At 37.2% G+C, this 21,420-nt stretch overlaps 1 protein-coding gene across 2 annotated transcripts in view; it reads right to left on the bottom strand.

Annotated features, from left to right (window-relative positions):
- Positions 1 to 21,420, bottom strand: part of RNASEH2B (ribonuclease H2 subunit B) — a 97,192-nt gene that overhangs the window by 49,754 nt on the left and 26,018 nt on the right. For both annotated transcript variants that reach the window (XM_016421930.2, XM_016421929.2), the window contains exons 2-4: positions 11,093 to 11,164; positions 9,100 to 9,207; positions 3,932 to 4,008 (exon numbers count right to left, since the gene is read on the bottom strand). In XM_016421930.2, the coding sequence (XP_016277416.1) occupies positions 3,932 to 4,008; positions 9,100 to 9,207; positions 11,093 to 11,164 (257 nt within the window). The remainder of the gene's footprint in view (positions 1 to 3,931; positions 4,009 to 9,099; positions 9,208 to 11,092; positions 11,165 to 21,420) is intronic.

The following is a 21,420-nucleotide window of genomic DNA, read 5'->3' on the forward strand; positions in this document are numbered from 1 at the left end:
CCAAATGACAAAGACAGCTTATGAGAATACAGCCCTGACTTTTCACCTCTGGGAAGTCAGTTCCAGTTCAGCCTGAAGTCTTAAATGAAGTGTTTTTGGCACAGGCCAGGGAGCACTGCAGAGAACAGGACTCTCTCTCAAGCTGCCTCCTGATCTGCCAGGCGTTCTACCCCAGGGCTGTACAATATAACTCGCACACCAAATACAGTGTGAGCCTTCCCTAGAGGGAAAATCTCTAAGTGCTTACTGTCTCTAGCAGGACCACAAAGCCTCTTGATTAGATAAGATGGCAAAACCTTTCAGAATCATGAACAAACATGAGAGTTGGCGTGCATTCTTAGATCTGATTCCTAAGTTCACAGAAGAAGGAACTGAGGTCCAGAAAGATTAAGTGACTTGCTCTCACTCACCACAATTAGGTAGGAGCAGAGTCAAGACTAAAACCCAGGTTTTCTTATTCATAGTATACCAAGAAATCAACCAAAATTAGTCATTCTAAAAAAAAAAAAGGAAGAAATTATTACCATTCAAAAATAAATAGATGTATAGTTTTAACACTAAAGAGTGTAATTAAAAGAGGGGCAGCTAGGTGCCACAGTGGATAAAATGTCAGTCCAGAGTAAAGAAGATGAGTTTTCCTGAGTTGAAATTGTAGCCTCAGACACTTACTGGTTGGGTGACCCTAGACAAGTCATTTAACCCTGTTTTCCTCAGTTCCTCATCTGTTAAAGGAGCTAGAGAAGGAAATGGCAAAACTTTGGTATCTTCACCAAGAAAACCCCAAATGGGATCAGGAAGAGTTGGTTACAATCACAAAACAACTAAAAATGAAAACAAAAAGGAATTATAGAGGTGAGCATGGAGCACCATCAGTGATATGAAAATTAGATTGGTAGAAATATATTTATACATCCTAATACACTGACCCAGAGACTTGGACTTAAGTTTGGTACCCAGAAACTCAGCATATCTTCCTTACAAATTGTTTTCTATTTCCCCCCACTTAACTAATATGAAAAGATATATAAAGCTTGCCAAAATCAATCCAGGGCCCGGGAGAATCCAGGGCAGGCAAGCAGGCTCTGCAGGAGCTGAGTCTTTTTCTCTTAACTGCATCCCCCTCTTCCCTCCAGCTCTCTGTTTCTGCTTTAGGGACAATTTCTTTTGAACCCTAAGATGCAGTTTTCCATTGACTTCTACTGAACAGAAATGCTAACACAGGATTTCAACAGTTTAAATCAGAAACGCTCATTGACCCTTCTGTTCACTAGGGTGAGGGGTTTTCTCAGATTTCACATTGTGAAGAACGGAGGTTGGAAATGCCTTGGATTCAATGTCCTTCTTGTCACTCAAGTAGAAAATCTGGTTCTCAGAGGGCCCAAAATCTTAAAAGTTATTGGATTTCTATCCCAAGATCACGCATGGCTTTACATTCTGTTAGAATTAGCCAATGTTTTGAATACCCGACAACTAGAAGGTAATCTTCTGTGTGTATGTATGTGGCCTACCACAGGTCAGGGTTGGAATACAATGCTATAATTAACTAATTTGTTCACTATTATTTCTTTTACCGAACTTAAAAAAAAAATTGCAACATGAGAATTTGCTAATGTTTTGGATATAAGGTTAGCTACACTTGGGACTGCTGTGAAAAAAAGTCATTTTCACTTATGTCAAAATAATTTCTGCAAAAGGAAATTAAAGGTTAACATTAGAAAAGATCCTTATCCTATTTCCCCAACCAACTGAAAAAAGCTATAAACTGAAAACATTTTCTAAAAAACATTTTTAAGTCTTAAATGGAATCAGTACCTTTTTCTATTAACTACAAGCATTTTTGCTTAAAGGACTGAATAAAGATGCCTTGGGAGAATATTACTAGATAAAAATGGATGCACCATTGGCAACTATCACTTCATCTAACAAAATAAAAGAGGAAGAACACATTTTAAACATGAGGAAGGTGGTGGCAAAGAATTGGAAATTGAGGAAATGCTTAAATTGGAGAATGGCTGGACAAGTTGTGGCATTTGACTGTAATGAAATACTATTGTGCTATAAGAAATGATGAGAAGATGCTTTCAGAAAAACCTGGAAAGACTTACAAGAACTGATGCAAAGCAAAGTAAAAAGAACCAGAACACTATAGACAGTTAATAGCAATTCACCTGTGAAAATGATTTAGCTAATGTCAGTAATACAATGATCCAGGATAGTTCCAAAGAATTAATAATAAAAAATGTTATCCACCTGTAGAGAGAAAGAACTGGTGGTTGTCTGAATGCAGAATGCAGAATGATACATACTATTTTTTGCTCTCTATTTTTTTGTGGTCTGTATTTTCCTCTACAACATGATTAATATGGAAATATATTTTGCATGACTCCACATGTCATAAAACCTATATCAAACTGCTTTTTTACCACAGGAAAGAAGAGGGATGAGAGGTAGAGGAGAGGATTTGGAACTGAAAATTTTTAAAAATGAATGTTAAAAATTGTTTTTATATATAATTGGAAAAAAATAAAATATTTTTTAAAATAAAGATAAGGAAGGGAATAAGCATTTATATCATTTCTACTAAGTGCCAAGCACTGTTCTAAGTGTTTTCTACAAATATTACTTCATTTGATCCTCACAACTACCTGCAAGATAGGTACTCTTGTTATCTCCATTTCATAGATGAAGAAACTGAAGCAAAGAGGAGTTAAATGATTTTTCTAGGGTGGCAAAGTTAGTTCTTGAGGTTGAATTTGAATTCAGGTCTTCCTGATTCTAAGCCTAGTGTTTTATCCGCTGTGCCACTACCTGCCTCTTTTTTTAAAAGTCATGAAAGCCAGAGATTTTTGGTGGCTTTCAAACTTAAATTTATCTTGCTTGGGGTCACCTGAAATTTCCATTTTCTCTATATGCCCAGAAATAGGGCCATGGCTGCCTGCATAGTTGAAAGGCAACTTCCTTTCCTCATTGCTTGCTTGTTCCAATTCCCAGTTACTGTTAGGTATCAGATCAAAAGAAAGGAGGACATATTTATATAATAAAACCTCACTAATTCAGACTAACGAGGGAATGAGAAGAAAGGAAAAGGTCTGCCTGTATTAGGATAAAGGCTACATTTTTTAAAAGAGGGGAGGGGAATTTCATTATATTCAAAGGGTTCCAGAAACCTGAACTAACTCCTAAAAAGCAGAGGAAGCCCTAAAGGAGAAAGGCCTGTTTTAATAAAGCTCTAAAATTCACTTCAAAACTTAATCATTGCTTATGCCTAAAGTACCCCCAAAACATTTTGTCCTCTTGAGAAGTTACAATTTCAGTTAGACAATTAGCTGCTTTTGGAAAGTTCCTTTTTCTTGATGAAAGAAAGAAAATGTCAGTTCAGCCCTGATTGAATAATCACGAATGCCAAATAAGTGTGACCCCAACTAATGAGGTTTTAGAATACAAGCATCATTTAAGGTATCCCATCTCTAGAAATGCCTTCTGAGTCTCTATTCCTTCTGCTGACTTCCAAAGTGTTTGAGACACAGGTGAGAAAGTGACTTTCTCTTTTCCTTGCTGAATTCTCCCTAAGGATGCTATTATTTTCTTGACATCTAAATCATACTTCTTCAAATATAACAAGTTTTATAAAAAAAGTTCATTGCTAAGTCCTTATAGGACTCTAGTGGGGGTGCACAAAGAATACACAAAAAGTGACTTGCTGAAGGTCGCATGGGAAGTTAGTGGCTGAGGCTGAATTAAAACTCAGACCCTGAGGGCTCTGAGCTATGAACCTGTCCCAAAGCACATGTTTTACATTTTTATGATCATGAAATTAAATCTGAAGTTTTTGGAAACTACATTTTGTAATAATTAAAAGAAGGGAGCGGGGTAGAAAAGAACATTTTATTCTTTCCCTTAACTTTTCCATGTTCCAAACCAGGATACATACCTCTTTCTCAGCCTTTATAAGGTAGTACAGAACCATAAACAAAGGGTCCATTGGTGTTACAAGTAAAAGGCGACCATCTACAGATTGAAAAGGAAAAAAAAATTAAACATGCTGAATTGTCAACTCTATTATCTTAACCTTCAATGTGAAAATGAATCACTAAAAGTACATATTTAATTTTTTTTCATGTTAAATAGTAGTTCATAAATAAGCCAATGATGATATGCAATTCTAAATAACCAAAATGTGGCATAAAGAATTTGAACTCCCCTCAAAAAAATTTTTTTCCTATTCTGTGTGTATGTGAAAAGAAAACCAAGCCTATTGAAACCTACTGTTAATTTTCCATTCATTTCCTTAAAAGTGACTTTCTAAAGAGATAGAATAAAAAAGTGTTTTTTTAAGACTAGGCTAGAATGGTGGAATTTTTGTTTGCCAAGCAAACATCAGAAGATTGCATCAAGGGGATCAGACTGTAAAGTGGCCATAAAAAGGAATTCACTGGGATTCTGCAGGTGGAGGAAAAAGCATCACACACACCCCCCATCATGGTTCCCTCACAGGTTCCCACGGAGCCAGTAGCTATTTAAATGCTACCTAGAAAGTAGTAGTATAAGCCTTCATATATGTCTGCCAATGCAGCAAAAACACAATAGAAGAAAACTACAGAGAAAATTCCAAAGCACAAACCTACAAGAGAGAGCATAAGCAAACGGGGAAATTTTCTCTAAGTTCAAGTCTCTTCCAATGATACAGCCCTTCAGGGATATGGCAGCTAAAACAGGAACAAATCCAGTAACTTAATTTTGTACACCACCTCTCCTCTACCTACTGTGTCTCCCCTAAATACCTTAAACTCAGAAAAATGCTACCACACAGCAGATGAAACTCTACAGAATCCATCTACACTTCCACAGTGGAGGCTTTGGTACCAAGAGCATCATTTCATCCAACCTGTTCAGCTGAAGATGCGTGAGAATGTCAGGATAGAAGACCCAGGGCTTCTTAACTGGCTTTGTGCCTCAGACCCTTTGGCAGTCAAGGAAAGCGTATGGATCCCTTCTTAAAATAATGTTTCTAAATGCACAAAATAAAACACATATGATTAAAAAGGAAACTAATTCTTTGGAAATAGCATTACAATTTTTTTATAAAAACAAATTCATGGACCTTTTAAATTAAAACAGGAAGAAAAAAATGAAAATATGTCACACACATACACACATATCTATCTATCTATCTATATATATCTATATATATCTATATGGACCAATAGGTACATACACATGTGCACATACATGCTTATGGGCATAAGCACATGTATGGTCACATAGTCATATATAAATATCTATATACATATATGTTTATGTAAATTGTCTATACATATATTTATGTAGGCAAGCCCCTAGAAGTATACACATATATACATGGGATGTTCCAAAAGTCGCATTGAAACTTCTCCCTGTATATGTATATGCATATGTGTGTGTGTGTGGGGGGGGCGTCCATTATACAGTAAGCAAGAAACTTAAGGAAAGAATTTCATACTTAGGCACTGTCTGATTATTCAAAAAAAATCTGGAAAAAATGGCTTATAAAAATAACCTTATCAGAAGCACTAAGTTTATTTTACATATGGCATCCACTATATTCAAAAATTAGGAACAGGTTTTCCAAACTGAAAACAAAATCCAGGTGGCCAAAACTCAGAACAGACCTTTCTTCAGGGTAAAGAAAGAAAAAGGAAAAGAGAGAATGAAAGAGAGAAAAAGGGGAAGGGGAAGGGAAGGGAGAGTGGAGGGAAAGGCAAAGGGAAGGGGAAGGGAGGGGAAGGAGAGAGGAAGTAGAGGGAAGGGAGAGGGGACAGAAGGAAAGGAAGGGGATGGAAGGGGACAGGAAGAAAGAGAAGGGGGAGGGGAGGGGAAGAGAAAGAAAGAAAAAAAGAAAAAGTAATGAGGAAGAAATAGGTTTAAAATATGGGTAGTACAGTCCAAAAGACTGCCTCCTGCTTTTTTGAGCCTGTCCAGTTCCATTCTGGATATAGTGTCTCTTCCCAGCAGAATCCAGCCATAGGTAGCTGTTATGGGAAGTAGGTTCCCAAACATGGGACTAAAAGAGCTGTATTCCATGAAGCAGAAATCACCACAGGATGCTTTTTCTGCCTTAGTTTCAGAGACAAAATTCTTTTCTCAACACTTAGTGGCAAACCACCAGGATTTTGCTGACTCCATGTGACTTTTAATCTCATCTTCTGCTGTGTATGAACTATAGAGTGAGTTGGTGAAAGAAGAGATGTGGCACAAAATGGATTATCAGGAATCAAATACCTTCTCATCAAGACTCTAGAACAGAGGTATTTAATTTGGGCTGCAGGAATCCATAGATCAAATTTTAAAGGATGGGGGGAAAAAACAAAACAAAATATGCACACACATTTTTATTTCAAGATAATCAGTTTCCTTTATAATTCAATGTATTTCTTTTTATATATTTAAAAATATTATTCTGAGAAAGGGACGACACCAGACTGCCAAGGGGATCCATGACACTCACAAAAACAGTTAGGAATCCTTGCTCTAGAAAGAACTCACCAGCTTAGAATCACAGACTTAGAGTAGAAAGGGAACCTGGATGATAGACAGTCTGACATTCATTTCATGGATAATGAAACAGAGAGAGAGGCTTCCTTGCCCAGGGTTCCACAGCTAATAAATGTCTGAAGTAGGATTTGAATCCAGATTTTGCTAACTCTCCGTTTGGTGCTTTATGTACTAGGCCATGACTCCCGAGATCAAATCTTTCTTAGTTGTAAGTTCAGAGTATTATAGGTAGGCAAGGAGAACAGAGGGTTGTGAGTAGAGAAAAATATTCTGATAAGAATAAGGGAAAGAGACAAGAAGACCAAGAGACACACAAACTGACCTTTTAAGCACCGAAATTTATTTCTTAGATTATTCTTCCCCTTCTCCTCACCCTCCAGCCCCATCTGCTTAATTAAAGACTGACTGGTTTTTATTAAAGCAGACCCATGAAAATGGTGGAGGAAAGGTAGCAACTCAACTGAATTCGTACAATATTCCCTTCCAAACAACTTTAAAATAACTCCTCAAATCAAATTTAGGAGTAGCAAAACCAATCAAAGGTCAGAGTGAGACATTTTTCCTGCTGAAGACAACTTAGGAGGTCAGCAGGAGAGGTGTGTGACACTGAAAGCAAAGTCCAGCACTGGCAGTGGTAGTGGCAGCCTTGGAGAATCTGAGCCCAAAGATTCTGGTAAGGAGGTCAGACAACCGGCTGAAAAGAGATAAAAGGGGAGTCTCTGCTGGTGCTGGGGGTAGCTGGTGCTGATTGGCAATTTTATTGTGTATATTCAGTTCTGGGTCACAGTTCCAGAGTGGAGAGGAGTGCTAGGGGGTCAGTCCTCAGGGTGCAGAGACCCTGGTCACCCTAGTGTTTGTGGCTTCAGGGGGCCAGAGGCCAATAGGAGCGCTAGTGCTTGCATAGAACAGATCAAAGGATATGAATGAAGAATTTCCAGAAGAAATCAAAACAGTCTAGGACCATATTAAAATAAATCACTATTGATTAGAGAAATGCAAATTACAACAACTCTTGGAGTACCACTTCACACCTATCAGAAATAACAAATGCTGGAGATGAGCAAAAATAATTCCATTAATAAATCTGGTGGAGCTATGAATTGGTCCTACTGTTCTAGAGAATAACTGGGAATTAGACCAAAGGTCCCTAAAAAAGACCAAATATACATCTGTATATGTATACTCGTTGACCCAGCCAAACCACTAGTAGGTCTATAACCTCAAAAAGATCAAAGGAAAAGGAAAAGGAACTATAGGTTCATCAGTGGTGTAAAAAAGGATATTTGAACCCCAGACTTCAGTCCCCAGAAGTCCTTGGCACTTCCCAGAATGCCCTATAATCTCATCTGAGTCCTCACCTAAGTGCGAGATCAGCATTTGTATTTAAACTGACTGTAACGCCTAGTTGGGTCTCTCTGCTTCTGCTTCTAAGCACTTATGTCTCTCAAGATGTAGTAAGTGAAACTGAATGGGCTTACCAGCCCTAGGCTTTTTTTCTATTTTTGTATTTCTTTATCCTTGATTTCTAATAATCTTTAATAAACCTCTAAAAATATAATACTTTTTGTAGAGAAACTAATTTAACTGTTACAGTGGGGAATGGTTGAACAAGTTATAGCATATTACTGTGATGGAGTACTATTGTGGTATAAGAAATGATAAGGGGAGTGGTTTAAAAAAAAAAAAACATGTCAAAACCAAAATGAACTAAAGCAAAATGAAATGAGAACAACCAGGAAATCACTGTGCCCAGTAACAGCAATGTTGTAATGATTACCTGTAAAAGACTTGCTACTCTGATTAAGACAATGATTCAAGACAATTCCAAAGGACTTGTGATTTTTTAAAAATGCTATCCATCTTCAAAGAGAAAAATGAACTATGAGTACAAATTATATAATTTTCTCATGTTTTTGTGTAAGCAAAAGCTGAAGATATATATATATATTTTTTTTTTTTGCATGATTTCACATGTATAATTGATATAATTTTGCTTGTCTTCACAGTGGGTGAGAGGAAAGGAGAAAATTTAAAACTCAAAAATTAAAAAGAAAAGAACATTTAAAATAAATAATTTTTTAGTTCTCCCCCAAAAAGAAAGAGTCACTCATTACATAAAAATAAGAACAGGTTTTATCTTTACACACACACACACACACACACACACACACACACACACACACACCCACCCACACCAAAAGGAGTTGTTTATTATTTCTTAAATATACACTCTGAAGAAAAGGGGGTTACTAATTTATTGAAACTCCTGCTAGTGAGAGAAACCAAACATGTTTCCATGAAAAAAATGGTGTGTACTCCATCCAACTCAGATAAGTTGTATAGCTTCTGACCAACTGACTGTAAGTTTCTGGCTTCAAAAAGCAGTTGAGATACAAAGATATTAGATGCTCAATATTCTATATCCTTTTCTTATAAACTGAGCCCATGGATGAACAGATGAGGTTATGCACTGGCTAGAATCTTCCCCAGCTATACCTTCAAATGAAGAAGTAAGGTAACCTTGATTGTTAGTTACAGTGATGGGGAGGCATGCACCATATAACTCACCGTGTTGCACTGTCTGACCTATAAACCAAGAATGGTACTCCTCATGGAAAGCTTTTACTTCAAACAGCTGTTGCGCATTGGTATTGAACAAGTAAAGGGCTGCTTCCCCTGTTAAAAGAAATCTGTTTTGTATTTGTAAGTTTTCACAAAAATCAAGACTGCCCAATGGTTCTGAGGAATTCTAATATGTACATTAACATACATAGATACCTTCTCTATAAACTGTAACTCCAAAGAAAGCTTATAGCTATTATATACAGATGCTTGTTTTCCAGCTCTGTAATCCCCATTGAACTTCAACCAATAAATAAAAAGTGAGAATAATTTAAGTTAACTGCTACAAGGCCTTTGATTCAAACCTACACTGGATCAGGAGGGAAATTCCATTTCTAATCTAAACGAGAGTATAATGGGAGGGACTGATGCAGTACAGCTGAAACAGGGGTCACAGGTCTCAGATGCAGCTTGCAGCTAGGCTCAAACATAGACAAAGCATTGTAGGCCCTGTGGATTGGATCCATGTATTATTACAAAAGCAAGTGTCCTGGGATCTTTTTCCTGAGGCCCAAGTGGGTTTAGTCTCCATTTCAGTCAATTTTTAGCATTATGGGCTTCTTTAACATGGAGGGAAAAAGGACAAGACAAAAAAATGTACATACTATATGAAGTAAGCTCTACACTTCACATATGAATTCACAAACTATTTTTCTGATTAAGAGTTGCTTCTGATCCATATGTGTAAAAGGCAAAAAAAAAAATAAAGTTTTCCTCTGTTGCTCAATGTAAACCTCAGGCTAAACTAAAATTTTAATAAAATATTGATGATATTCATAGACCACTTTATATACCTATAGGCTCTGTTTTCAACTATTATTGGCATTTTTGGGAAACTATATTTGCCCATGATAAAATTCCTCCCACAGAGGAAATGGCAAATTTGTCTGACCAATCACTATCCATCTCTAAGGGTAGAAAGGGTAGAACCTGTGAATTCTGAATTCTGAAGCATATGCCCTTACCTGAAAGGAACCAATCAAGGATATCATTTTTCCCTTTCTTGTTATTTCATAGAATTACTTGTTACCTTTCCAAATAAATGCTATTTCTGGAAATAAAGAAAGCATCTGTTGCTTTTGATTTAGCATAGGGTTGTCATAAGAAACCTTGGTAGCTTAACAGAAAAACACCACCAGACATAGAAAATAAATTTCATAAAACACTATTCTCATTTATGTATTTCTGATAAATCACTTAAGATTAAATTAGTGTAATATTACTATAATTTATAATGTTTATAAAAATCTTAAGAACATTAGGATACTAATGACACAAAAAAAAAGTACACTGGATTTGCAATTATTATGAAATTTCCTCCAACAGAGTACATTTCTTTCTCTACCCCTAAAATATGTTTTTAATTCAAGGTAGATCATCATCTACTGACAAGAAAAAAGATACTATTCTTTGGACCAAATGAAATATGAAAACGAGAGCTAAAAATGAAAATACTAAAAAACTTGGCATGTCAAGTAAAACCTTCTCTTTTCCCTTTGATTGTTTATTTTACTTTTATAGCATAAGATGAATATAAATGAAGACTAACTTTGGATACTACCCTAAGAAAAATTGGCTTAAGGATTCCAAAGAAAATTAATGCATTTAAAAGAAGTCAAATTTGCTACTTTTTTGTGCTGCCAATATTTCTGATGAAAGAACAGTTTCACTGATTAAAATTATAAGAAGAAATCAGAATTGTTTACACTGAGTGAACTAGTTGGCGTGACCAGGAAAATCTCTGGCATGTTTCTTTCACACTAGTGTTACCATCTTAATTTTAAAGGTTATTCTTGAAAAGGAAGAGAGGAAGTCATGCACATACACAAACACCTATAGCTTTGGCTTGGGGGTGGTGAGAACAAAAGCAAAAACAAAACTCAGATGATAATTTACATCATGGAAAATAAACCCAACACCAACACACAAGATGACTTGCCTGTACATGGGTTATGCAGTCTTGTAAACACAGGTCCAACTTCAGTCTTTCCTGGAAGATCAGTAACAGATTCTGAAAAAGAATAATCAATTATAAACTTCAGAAAATCATCTTATACTGCCTATTTTACATATCTTACCTAATTTCCTCTTCAATGACAACAAATTACTATGTGTAAAGTGCTTTTATAGATGTTGAGAGAAACAAAAGGGTCAATTCAATCTGAGAAGCATTTACTAAGGGCAGGCTATGTACAAAGTGATAGATATACAAAAAAAAAAATAGATATACAAGAAACAATTTCTGACCTTAAGGGCTTACACCTTACTGAAAGGATCAGATGTAGGAAACAAATGATAATAATACAAAATGGAATATATTTCACAAGAGAGAAATAAGTTTCTGATGAGTGACCTAATTAAGAAGAAATCTTTTCTGACTAGGGAAATCAAGGTAAGCTTTAAGGGAGAATGCGGTATTTCATTAGGAGAAAGAGGGCATTCTAGGGATACAAAATGATTGGTTGGAATATGCCAAGGTTGGAAATTATGGAATATAACAAAAGATTCTAGAAGAGATATGAGAGGCCATTTTGTCCAACTCCCTTATTTTATAGAGGGGAACCTGAGATCCAGAGGCATTAAGTGACTTGCCACAATCACAAAGTAGCAAAGTTAGGATTCAAATTCACATCCTGTGACCCCACAAACATTCCTCTTTCTACACATCTGTATTTGCTCCAACTATTCCAGCTTGGCTGAACAAACTAAAGTTGTCCTTTCCTATATCATGGTTCGCTTATCACAGCTTCACTGTATCACAGGCTATAAATAAATAAATATATATATATATACATATATATATGTATATATTAGATATTTCTGTATCACGGAGTTTTCCCTATATTGCAGAATTTTGAGGAGGAATAATGTACTGTACAGAATAAAAATGCAGTACACCACTACCGCTTGTGCAAGTTTGTCAATGTGAGATTGTACATACACACTATTGGCTGATGGAATGAAAGGCAACCAACCACAGCGCTCTGTTCTGTATCCTAGGCACTAATTGGCTCACTGATTAGCATAGGCTTGTTCCATATGTTCAGCATCTCTCCTTGTCCGCCACATCAACATCTAGATGATCACTGTGCGTAGTATAGCTCTATGGTGTTGTGTTTTTGTGAAGTTTTTATAAAAATCTGAATTTTTTTCAAGCCCTATGCCACTCAAACATGCTGCGCCTTCTAAGGCTTCTAGCAGGGAACCCGAACACCAGAAGAAGATGCTTACCATCAAAGAATAATAAAATAAAGCTGCTACTTTACAGATTCTCACCTATCGCAGGGCTCTCTGGAATGTAATTCCCTCAATAGGTATGGGATCACTATATATACAAAAAGGAGTATGAGAGAAGACTGGAAAGCAAGCTTGTTACCAGATCGAAGGAGTCAGTAAGAAGTTTAGATTATATAGAAGACACTGAAGGGTTTCTGAAAAGAGAGGTGACACAATTTGATTTGTGCATATTCTATCAACATTTGGGACAGATTTAAAGAACCTGTAAGTTACTCTAAAATTTAACGTATAATTTGTTGTTCAGTCATGACCCTATTTGGAGTTTTCTTGTTAAAGATACAGGAGTGGTGTGCCATTTCCTACTCATTTGACAGATAAGGAAACTGAGGTAGACAGAACTGCTAAGAGGCCACACTGGAACCTAGGAAGATGAGCCTTCTTGACTTTGCAGCCAATCTCCTGTCCACTGCACCATCTAGCAGCTCCCTGGTTAAAGACAGTTCTGCCAGGGGGGTCAGTAAGAGTCAATCAAGGATATACAGACTCCTTGAAAAGTTTCTCCAATTCAAGATTATCGAAATTCTAGCGAGGCCAAAAACAGTATAATGAACATATCTAAAGTGGTTTTCATTTGTCTTCTATGTTTTAAGGCATAATTTAGGGTGTTTGTTAAAATAATGAACCAAAATCTAGGAATGATACCTGCTTCATAAACAGTCTGGTTATTGCATTTTAGAGATGAGCTGACAAAGGGGGGGAAAGCAAACTAAAAAATTTCAGAGGGAAGAAAGTTGTCAGAGAACTAAATTTTACAAAGTTATTAAAATAGAGGTGGTAAAGAGTGATGGGAAAAAAATAATTTCTGTTGTCTTTCCCAGACTTTATTTCTCTAAAAGGTACTCAAAGTATGTCAAATATTATTTTCTAACATATTAAGTTATATATAATGCATTTTGTATTCCTGGATTGTCTTCGGGGACTTGCCCAGGGTCACACAACTAGTGAGTGTCTGAGGTCAGATTTGAACTCAAGAAGGTGAGTCTTCCTAACTCCAAGCTTAGCATTCTATCCACAGCTGTCCCCTTTGGGAGCAAAAGAAGCAAAAAAAAAGGTTTGTCATTGAATTTTCTTCCACATTCATTCGCAAAAATACAAAACAAAAATATAGAAGTGAACAATTCCTCTCCCTCCAAAATTTCTAAATTACCCATAACTATTCTGTATTATTTCAATATTTCTGGAAACTTTTAAATTCTTGTGCAGAGTCTCATAGATTAGTTTAAAAGAAAAAACAGAAATTGGGAGAAAGAAATGTGAATTTTACAAATTTTCTAAATAGAACTCCCAACCAGATTGATCTTTCTTTTTCTTAAATCATATAGTTTATTCAAATATTGAAGCATCTCAAAATTTAGATATTACATTAAATATCACTGTTGAGCCCATTTTTCATACTTATATTAATTTTCTTTTTTCCCACAGAAACAATACATTATTTTAAATTATAAAAGATAAAGAAAGCCAAAGAGAGAGGAATTCCTGACCCCCTCCAGTAACCATTCAAAAATCTTCTCTCCCCCGATTAATAGCAGATTAAGGTCAGAAAATTGTGCTTGACAAAATTGTTTCCCTATATGCTGAATCATCATTAATATATTAAGAGAAGTATACAGTTTTATTTGAACACAATTAAAAACAAATGATTTATTAATCCACCATTATTGTAAGCATTATCTCTATGTGCCTCTATAGGATTATGTCATCTATCTCAAGTCTCCTCTGCCCAATTTCCTCCAGGTGAAAACTTTGATTTTTTTTTCTCTTTTTCTTGTTTATACCTGGTATGTTCTTTGATTTAATTGATTAACTTAAGGCAGAGTCCAGGTAAGCTTCACTCATACATAAATAAGGAAACTGAGACCAGGAAAAAGAAGGCTTTCTTTTTGCCTCCAAAGGGCTCATAGTGGAACTCAAGCCTAAAATTTAAGTCTTTTGGCTCTCATTCAGTACTCTGCATAGTATACTATTAGGTTAGGCCACTCAGCAAAAATCTTTACTAGGCCAGATATTGATGTTGATGATGATATTGATGACGCTGCTGTTGTTGATATTGCTGATGATTGATTGTTGATGATGATGATGATTGGAGTTGGAGGTTTTCCTTCCATTTGAACCTTTCTGAACCTTTTCCCTTCCATTTGAACCTTTCTGACCCTTCCCACTGTAATGATTAAAATTTTCTTGGAGATTGTCTCCAACCTCTTTCACCCTTCCATTATATTGGTCTCCCCCCCCCCCCCCCCCATGCACTTTTTTTTCTTTCTTTTTTTTTTTTAATATATTTTATTTGATCATTTCCAAGCATTATTCGTTAAAGACATAGATCATTTTCTTTTCCTCCCCCCCACCCCCCATAGCCGACGCGTAAGTCCACTGGGCATTAGATGTTTTCTTGATTTGAACCCATTGCTTTGTTGATAGTATTTGCATTAGAGTGTTCATTTAAAGTCTGTCCTCTGTCATGTCCCCTCAACCTCTGTATTCAGGCAGTTGCTTTTTCTCGGTGTTTCCACTCCCATAGTTTATCCTTTGCTTATGAATGGTGTTTTTTTCTCCTGGATCCCTGAAAGTTGTTCAGGGACATTACACCGCCCCTAATGGAGAAGTCCATTACGTTCGATTATACCACAGTGTATTAGTCTCTGTGTACAATGTTCTCCTGGTTCTGCTCCTCTCGCTCTGCATCACTTCCTGGAGGTTGTTCCAGTCTCCATGGAACTTCTCCACTTTATTATTCCTTTGAGCACAATAGTATTCCATCACCAACATATACCACAGTTTGTTCAGCCATTCCCCAATTGATGGGCATCCCCTCGTTTTCCAGTTTTGGGCCACCACAAAGAGCGCAGCTATGAATATTTTTGTACAAGTCTTTGTGTCCATTATCTCTTTGGGGTACAGACCCAGCAGTGCTATGGCTGGGTCAAAGGGTAGATATTCTTTTGTCGCCCTTTGGGCATAGTTCCAAATTGCCCTCCAGAATGGTTGGATCAGTTCACAACTCCACCAGCAATGAATTAATGTCCCTACTTTGCCACATCCCCTCCAGCATTCATTACTTTCCTTTGCTGTTATGTTAGCCAATCTGCTAGGTGTGAGGTGATACCTCAGAGTTGTTTTGATTTGCATCTCTCTGATTATAAGAGATGTAGAACACTTCTTCATGTGCTTGTTAATAGTTTTGATTTCTTTATCTGAGAACTGCCTATCCATGTCCCTTGCCCATTTATCAATTGGAGAATGGCTTGATTTTTTGTACAATTGATTTAGCTCATTATAAATATGAGTAATTAAACCTTTGTCAGATGTTTCTATGAAGATTTTTTCCCAATTTGTTGTTTCCCTTCTGATTTTAGTTATATTGGTTTTGTTTGTACAAAAGCTTTTTAGTTTGATGTAGTCAAAATTATTTATTTTACATTTTGTGATTCTTTCTATATCTTGCTTGGTTTTAAAGCCTTTCCCCTCCCAAAGGTCTGACATGTATACTATTCTGTGTTTACCCAATTTACTTATGGTTTCCTTCTTTATGTTTAAGTCACTCACCCATTTTGAATTTATCTTGGTGTAGGGTGTGAGGTGTTGATCTATTCCTAGTCTCTCCCACACTGTCTTCCAATTTTCCCAGCAGTTTTTATCGAATAGTGGATTTTTGTCCCAAAAGCTGGGATCTTTGGGTTTATCGTATACTGTCTTGCTGAGGTCGTTTTCCCCCAGTCTATTCCACTGATCTTCCTTTCTGTTTCTTAGCCAGTACCAAATTGTTTTGATGACTGCTGCTTTGTAATATAGTTTGAGGTCTGGGACTGCAAGGCCCCCATCATATGTGTTTTTTTTCATTATTTCCCTGGATATCCTTGATCTTTTGTTCTTCCAAATGAACTTTGTTATGGTTTTTTCTAAATCAGTGAAGAAGTATTTTGGTAGTTCAATGGGTATGGCACTAAATAGATAAATAAGTTTGGGTAGGATGGTCATTTTTATTATATTGGCTCGTCCTATCCATGAGCAGTTAATGTTTTTCCAATTGTTCAAGTCTAGTTTTAGTTGTGTGGCGAGTGTTTTGTAGTTGTGTTCATATAGTTCCTGTGTTTGTCTTGGGAGATAGATTCCTAGGTATTTTATTTTGTCTAAGGTGATTTTGAATGGGATTTCTCTTTCTAGTTCTTGCTGCTGAGCTGTGTTGGAGATATATAGAAAAGCTGATGATTTATGTGGGTTTATTTTGTATCCTGCAACTTTGCTAAAGTTGTTGATTATTTCAATTAGCTTTTTGGTTGAATCTCTAGGATTCTTTAAGTAGACCATCATGTCATCCGCAAAGAGTGATAACTTGGTCTCCTCCTTGCCTATTCTGATGCCTTCAATTTCTTTATCTTCTCTAATTGCTACTGCTAGTGTTTCTAGTACAATGTCAAATAGTAGAGGTGATAATGGGCATCCTTGTTTCACTCCTGATCTTATTGGGAATGCATCTAGTTTATCCCCATTGCAGATGATATTAGCTGTTGGTTTTAGATATATACTGTTTATTATTTTTAGGAATGACCCTTCTATTCCTATGCTTTCTAGTGTTTTTAATAGGAATGGGTGTTGTATTTTATCAAAGGCTTTTTCTGCATCTATTGAGATAATCATGTGGTTCTTGCTAGTTTGCTTGTTGATGTGGTCAATTATGTGGATGGTTTTCCTAATGTTGAACCAGCCCTGCATCCCTGGTATGAATCCTACTTGGTCATGGTGAATGATCCTTCTGATCACTTGCTGGAGTCTTTTTGCTAGTATCCTATTTAAAATTTTTGCATCTATATTCATTAGGGAGATTAGTCTATAGTTTTCTTTCTCTGTTTTTGACCTGCCTGGTTTTGGAATCAGTACCATGTTTGTGTCGTAAAAGGAGTTTGGTAGAACTCCCTCTTTGCTTATTATGTCAAATAGTTTGTATAGTATTGGGGTTAACTGTTCTCTGAATGTTTGATAGAATTCACAGGTGAATCCATCAGGCCCTGGGGATTTTTTCTTAGGAAGTTCTTTGATGGCTTGATGGATTTCAATTTCTGATATGGGATTATTTAAGAATTCTATTTCCTCTTCTGTTAGTCTAGGCAGTTTGTATTTTTGTATATATTCATCCATTTCTCCTAAATTGGTGTATTTATTGCCATATAATTGGGCAAAGTAATTTCTAATGATTGCCTTAATTTCCTCCTCATTGGAGGTGCTGTCCCCCTTTTCATCTTTAATGCTGTGAATTTGCTTTTCTTCCTTCCTTTTTTTAATTAGATTGACCAGTACTTTGTCTATTTTGTTTGTTTTTTCAAAGTACCAGCTTCTTGTCTTATTTATTAAATCAATAGTTCTATCACTTTCGATTTTATTAATTTCTCCCTTAATTTTTAGGATTTCTAATTTGGTTTTCTGCTGGGGGTTTTTAATTTGATCGCTTTCGAGTTTTTTCAATTGCATTTCCAATTGATTGATCTCTGCTCTCCCTTGTTTGTTAATATGAGCTTTCAGGGATATGAATTTGCCTCTGATTACCGCTTTGGCTGCATCCCAAAAGGTTTGAAAGGATGTTTCGCCATTGTCATTTTCCTTGATGAAATTATTAATTGTTTCTATGATTTCTTCTTTAGCTAAACGGTTTTGGAGTATCATATTGTTTAATTTCCAATTGGTTTTAGATTTGGTTTTCCATGTACCATTACTAATCATTATTTTTATTGCCTTGTGATCTGAGAAGGCTGCATTCATTATTTCTGCTTTTTTGCATTTGTGTGCTATGTTTCTGTGACCTAATGTATGGTCAATTTTTGTGAATGTGCCATGTGGTGCTGAGAAGAAGGTGTATTCCTTTTTATCCCTATTTATTTTTCTCCATATGTCTATTAATTCTAATTTTTCTAAGATTTCATTCACTTCTTTTACCTCTTTCTTATTTATTTTTTGATTTGATTTATCTAAATTTGATAATGGTTGGTTTAAGTCTCCCACTAGTATGGTTTTATTGTCTATTTCTTCCTTCAATTCTCCTAGTTTCTCCATTAGAAATTTGGGTGCTATATTATTTGGTGCATACATGTTGATTAATGATATTTCCTCATTGTCTAGAGTCCCTTTTAACAAAATATAATTACCTTCCCTATCCCTTTTGATCAGGTCTATTTTTGCATTGGCTTTATCAGATATCATGATTACCACTCCTGCCTTCTTTCTATCAGTTGAGGCCCAGAAGGTCTTACTCCATCCTTTAATTCTGACCTTGTGGGTGTCAACCCGCCTCATGTGTGTTTCTTGAAGACAACATATGGTAGGGTTTTGGATTCTAATCCATTCAGCTATTCGTCTACGTTTTATGGGTGAGTTCATCCCATTCACGTTCAAAGTTATGATTGTCATTTGTGGACTCCCTGGCATTTTGATTGCCTTCCCTAATTCTAACCTTTTCTTCTTCGGCTCTACCTTTTAGTCCAGTGATTTACTTTGAATCAGTCCCCCTTGTCCCCTCCCTTGATGTTTCCCTTTTTAGTCCCTCCCTTTTTGTTCCCTCCCCCTCCCCCCTCTCTTTCCCTCCCTTTTTGTTCTCCCTCTCCCCCTCCCCCCCTTGGTTTTCCCTTCTCCTTACCCTTGTTGGGTAAGATAGAATTCGAGATCCCAATGGATCTGGATGTTTTTCCCTCTCAGAGTTGATTTCCCTGAGATTGAGGTTTAAGTAAACCCCCCCCCCCCTCTTCCTCTCCTTCTTATAGGAGTTTTCTTCCCCTCCCCTTCCCCTGTGAATCTTTGTGTGAGAACCATTATTCTATTTGGTCTTTCTTTACCCCCTATTTATACATTACATTTTCCCCACATATTAGTATACATAGGTTGATATAAATGTAGTCCTTATAGAAGAGAGTTTGAGTAAAAGAAGATAACATTTTCCCCCTTTCCTTAATATTTACCTTTTCAGGTATTCCTTGCTCTTTGATTTTCGGTATCAAACTTTCCACAGAGCTCTGGTCTTTTCTTTGCAAAAAGTTGGAAGTCTTCTATTTTGTTGAATGCCCATACTTTCCCTTGGAAGTATATAGTCAGTTTTGCTGGGTAGCTGATTCTTGGTTGGAGACCCAGCTCTCTTGCCTTTCTGAAGATCATGTTCCATGCCTTACGATCATTCAGCGTAGAACTTGCAAGGTCTTGTGTGACCCTGATTGGCATTCCTTTATATCTAAATTGTCTTTTTCTGGCTTCCTGTAGGATTTTTTCTTTTGTTTGATAGCTTTGGAATTTGGCAATTACATTCCTGGGAGTTGTCTTTTGGGGGTTTAGTGTAGAAGGTGTTCTGTGAGCTCTGTCAGTGGCTGTATTGCCCCCTTGTTCTAGAATCTCTGGGCAATTTTCTTTGATTATATCTTGTATCACCATGTCCAGTTTGGTGTTTATTTCTGGCTTTTCTGGGAGTCCAATTATTCTTAAATTTTCTCTTCTCCCCCTGTTTTCCAGATCTATCACCTTGTCGGTGAGATATTTTATGTTCTCTTCTAATTTCTTGGTGTTTTGGCTTTGCTTTATTAGTTCTTGCTTTAAAGCCTGGTTTTCTTTTACAGTTTGGTCAAACTGGTTTTGTAGATGCGTGAATTTCTTTTGCATCATTTCCCACTTTTCCTCCCAGAGGGCTTCCATCTTTTTGGTCCTTTCTGATTCAAATTCTTCATGGGTTTGTGGAGAGTTTCTATTTCCTTTGGAAGATTTTGGAGAATTTTCTTGTATATCTTCTTCTATCTGCTCTGTATTTTGTATTTTGGCTCCATAGAATGTGTCCAGAGTCGCCCCTTTCTTCTTATTTTTCTTGGTATTTTGGGGCTTCTGTGCTTCTGTGGAGTTTGTCATCTCTGAACGTGGAGGATTGGCTTTTCTTGTCTTTGTCTGGTGATCAGAGGCTTTAGTCCTGGGCAGATGTTGGTTCTATGAGCGTTCCCTGGGTTAAACTGAATATGCCTCACTGGAACTGGAATGGAAGGGTCGGACCACGAGGCCACACTCTCCCCCTGGCTCGATTTCCGGAAGTTGCCTTCAGAATCCCTGGCCGTGAGGCTGTTTCGTCGGCCTGTGGGGGGATGGGCTGCCGCTTCCCCAAGCTCCGAGAGCACAGACTTTCACTGAGACTTGGATAGCAGGATCCAGCCCGTGAGGCTGTCTTGCCCGCCCTGAGGGTTGCTGTTGTTTTGACCAGCTCTCTGCAGCGGAGGCCCCAGGCAGTAACTTTCACCCGGACCGACAGGCTCTTTGCAGCGGAAGCCCCAGGCAGTAACTTTCACCCGGACCGACCGGCTCTTTGACCGACCAGCTCTTTGACAGACCGGCTCTTTGCAGCGGAAGCCCCAGGCAGTAACTTTCACCCGGACTGGGACTTGGGTAGAAGACCCTGAGGGTTGTTGTTCCTCAGACCCTGCTCTCTGAGCCCGGCGCGGCTGCCGCTTCCGGGAGCCTTGGACTCTGCGCTCCTACCCCTGAGGTCCGAGGGATCTCGGGTTCTGGCTTTTAAGGGGAGCCGTACCTTTTGAACCGGGTCCAGGTCCAGGAGGAGGGTTCCCAGGGTCTGTGCTGTTGATCGTTTTGAATTTCGGCGCCTTAGGAGCTTCTAGTTTGAGATCGGTCGGGAAGGGTTTTCCGGAGATCTGAACTTCAGCTTTCTCTAAGCCGCCATCTTAACCGGAAGTTCTCTAGGTCCCCATGCACTTTTTTATGAAATATAAAATTACCACATTTTTTTCTTTTCCCATTTCTCTTAATTTTATCCTTTTTTTATCCCTAGTTCATATATATATATATATATATATATATATATATATATATATATATAGAGAGAGAGAGAGAGAGAGAGAGAGAGAGAGAGAGAGAGAGAGAGATTTCATCCCATATAGTTTGTCACTGTTCCCTCTAAGTATACTTCTTCTAGCTACCCTGATGATAACACCAATTTTTAAG

The sequence above is a fragment of the Monodelphis domestica genome, chromosome 4, assembly GCF_027887165.1.
Source record: "Monodelphis domestica isolate mMonDom1 chromosome 4, mMonDom1.pri, whole genome shotgun sequence".
NCBI lineage: Eukaryota > Metazoa > Chordata > Mammalia > Didelphimorphia > Didelphidae > Monodelphis > Monodelphis domestica.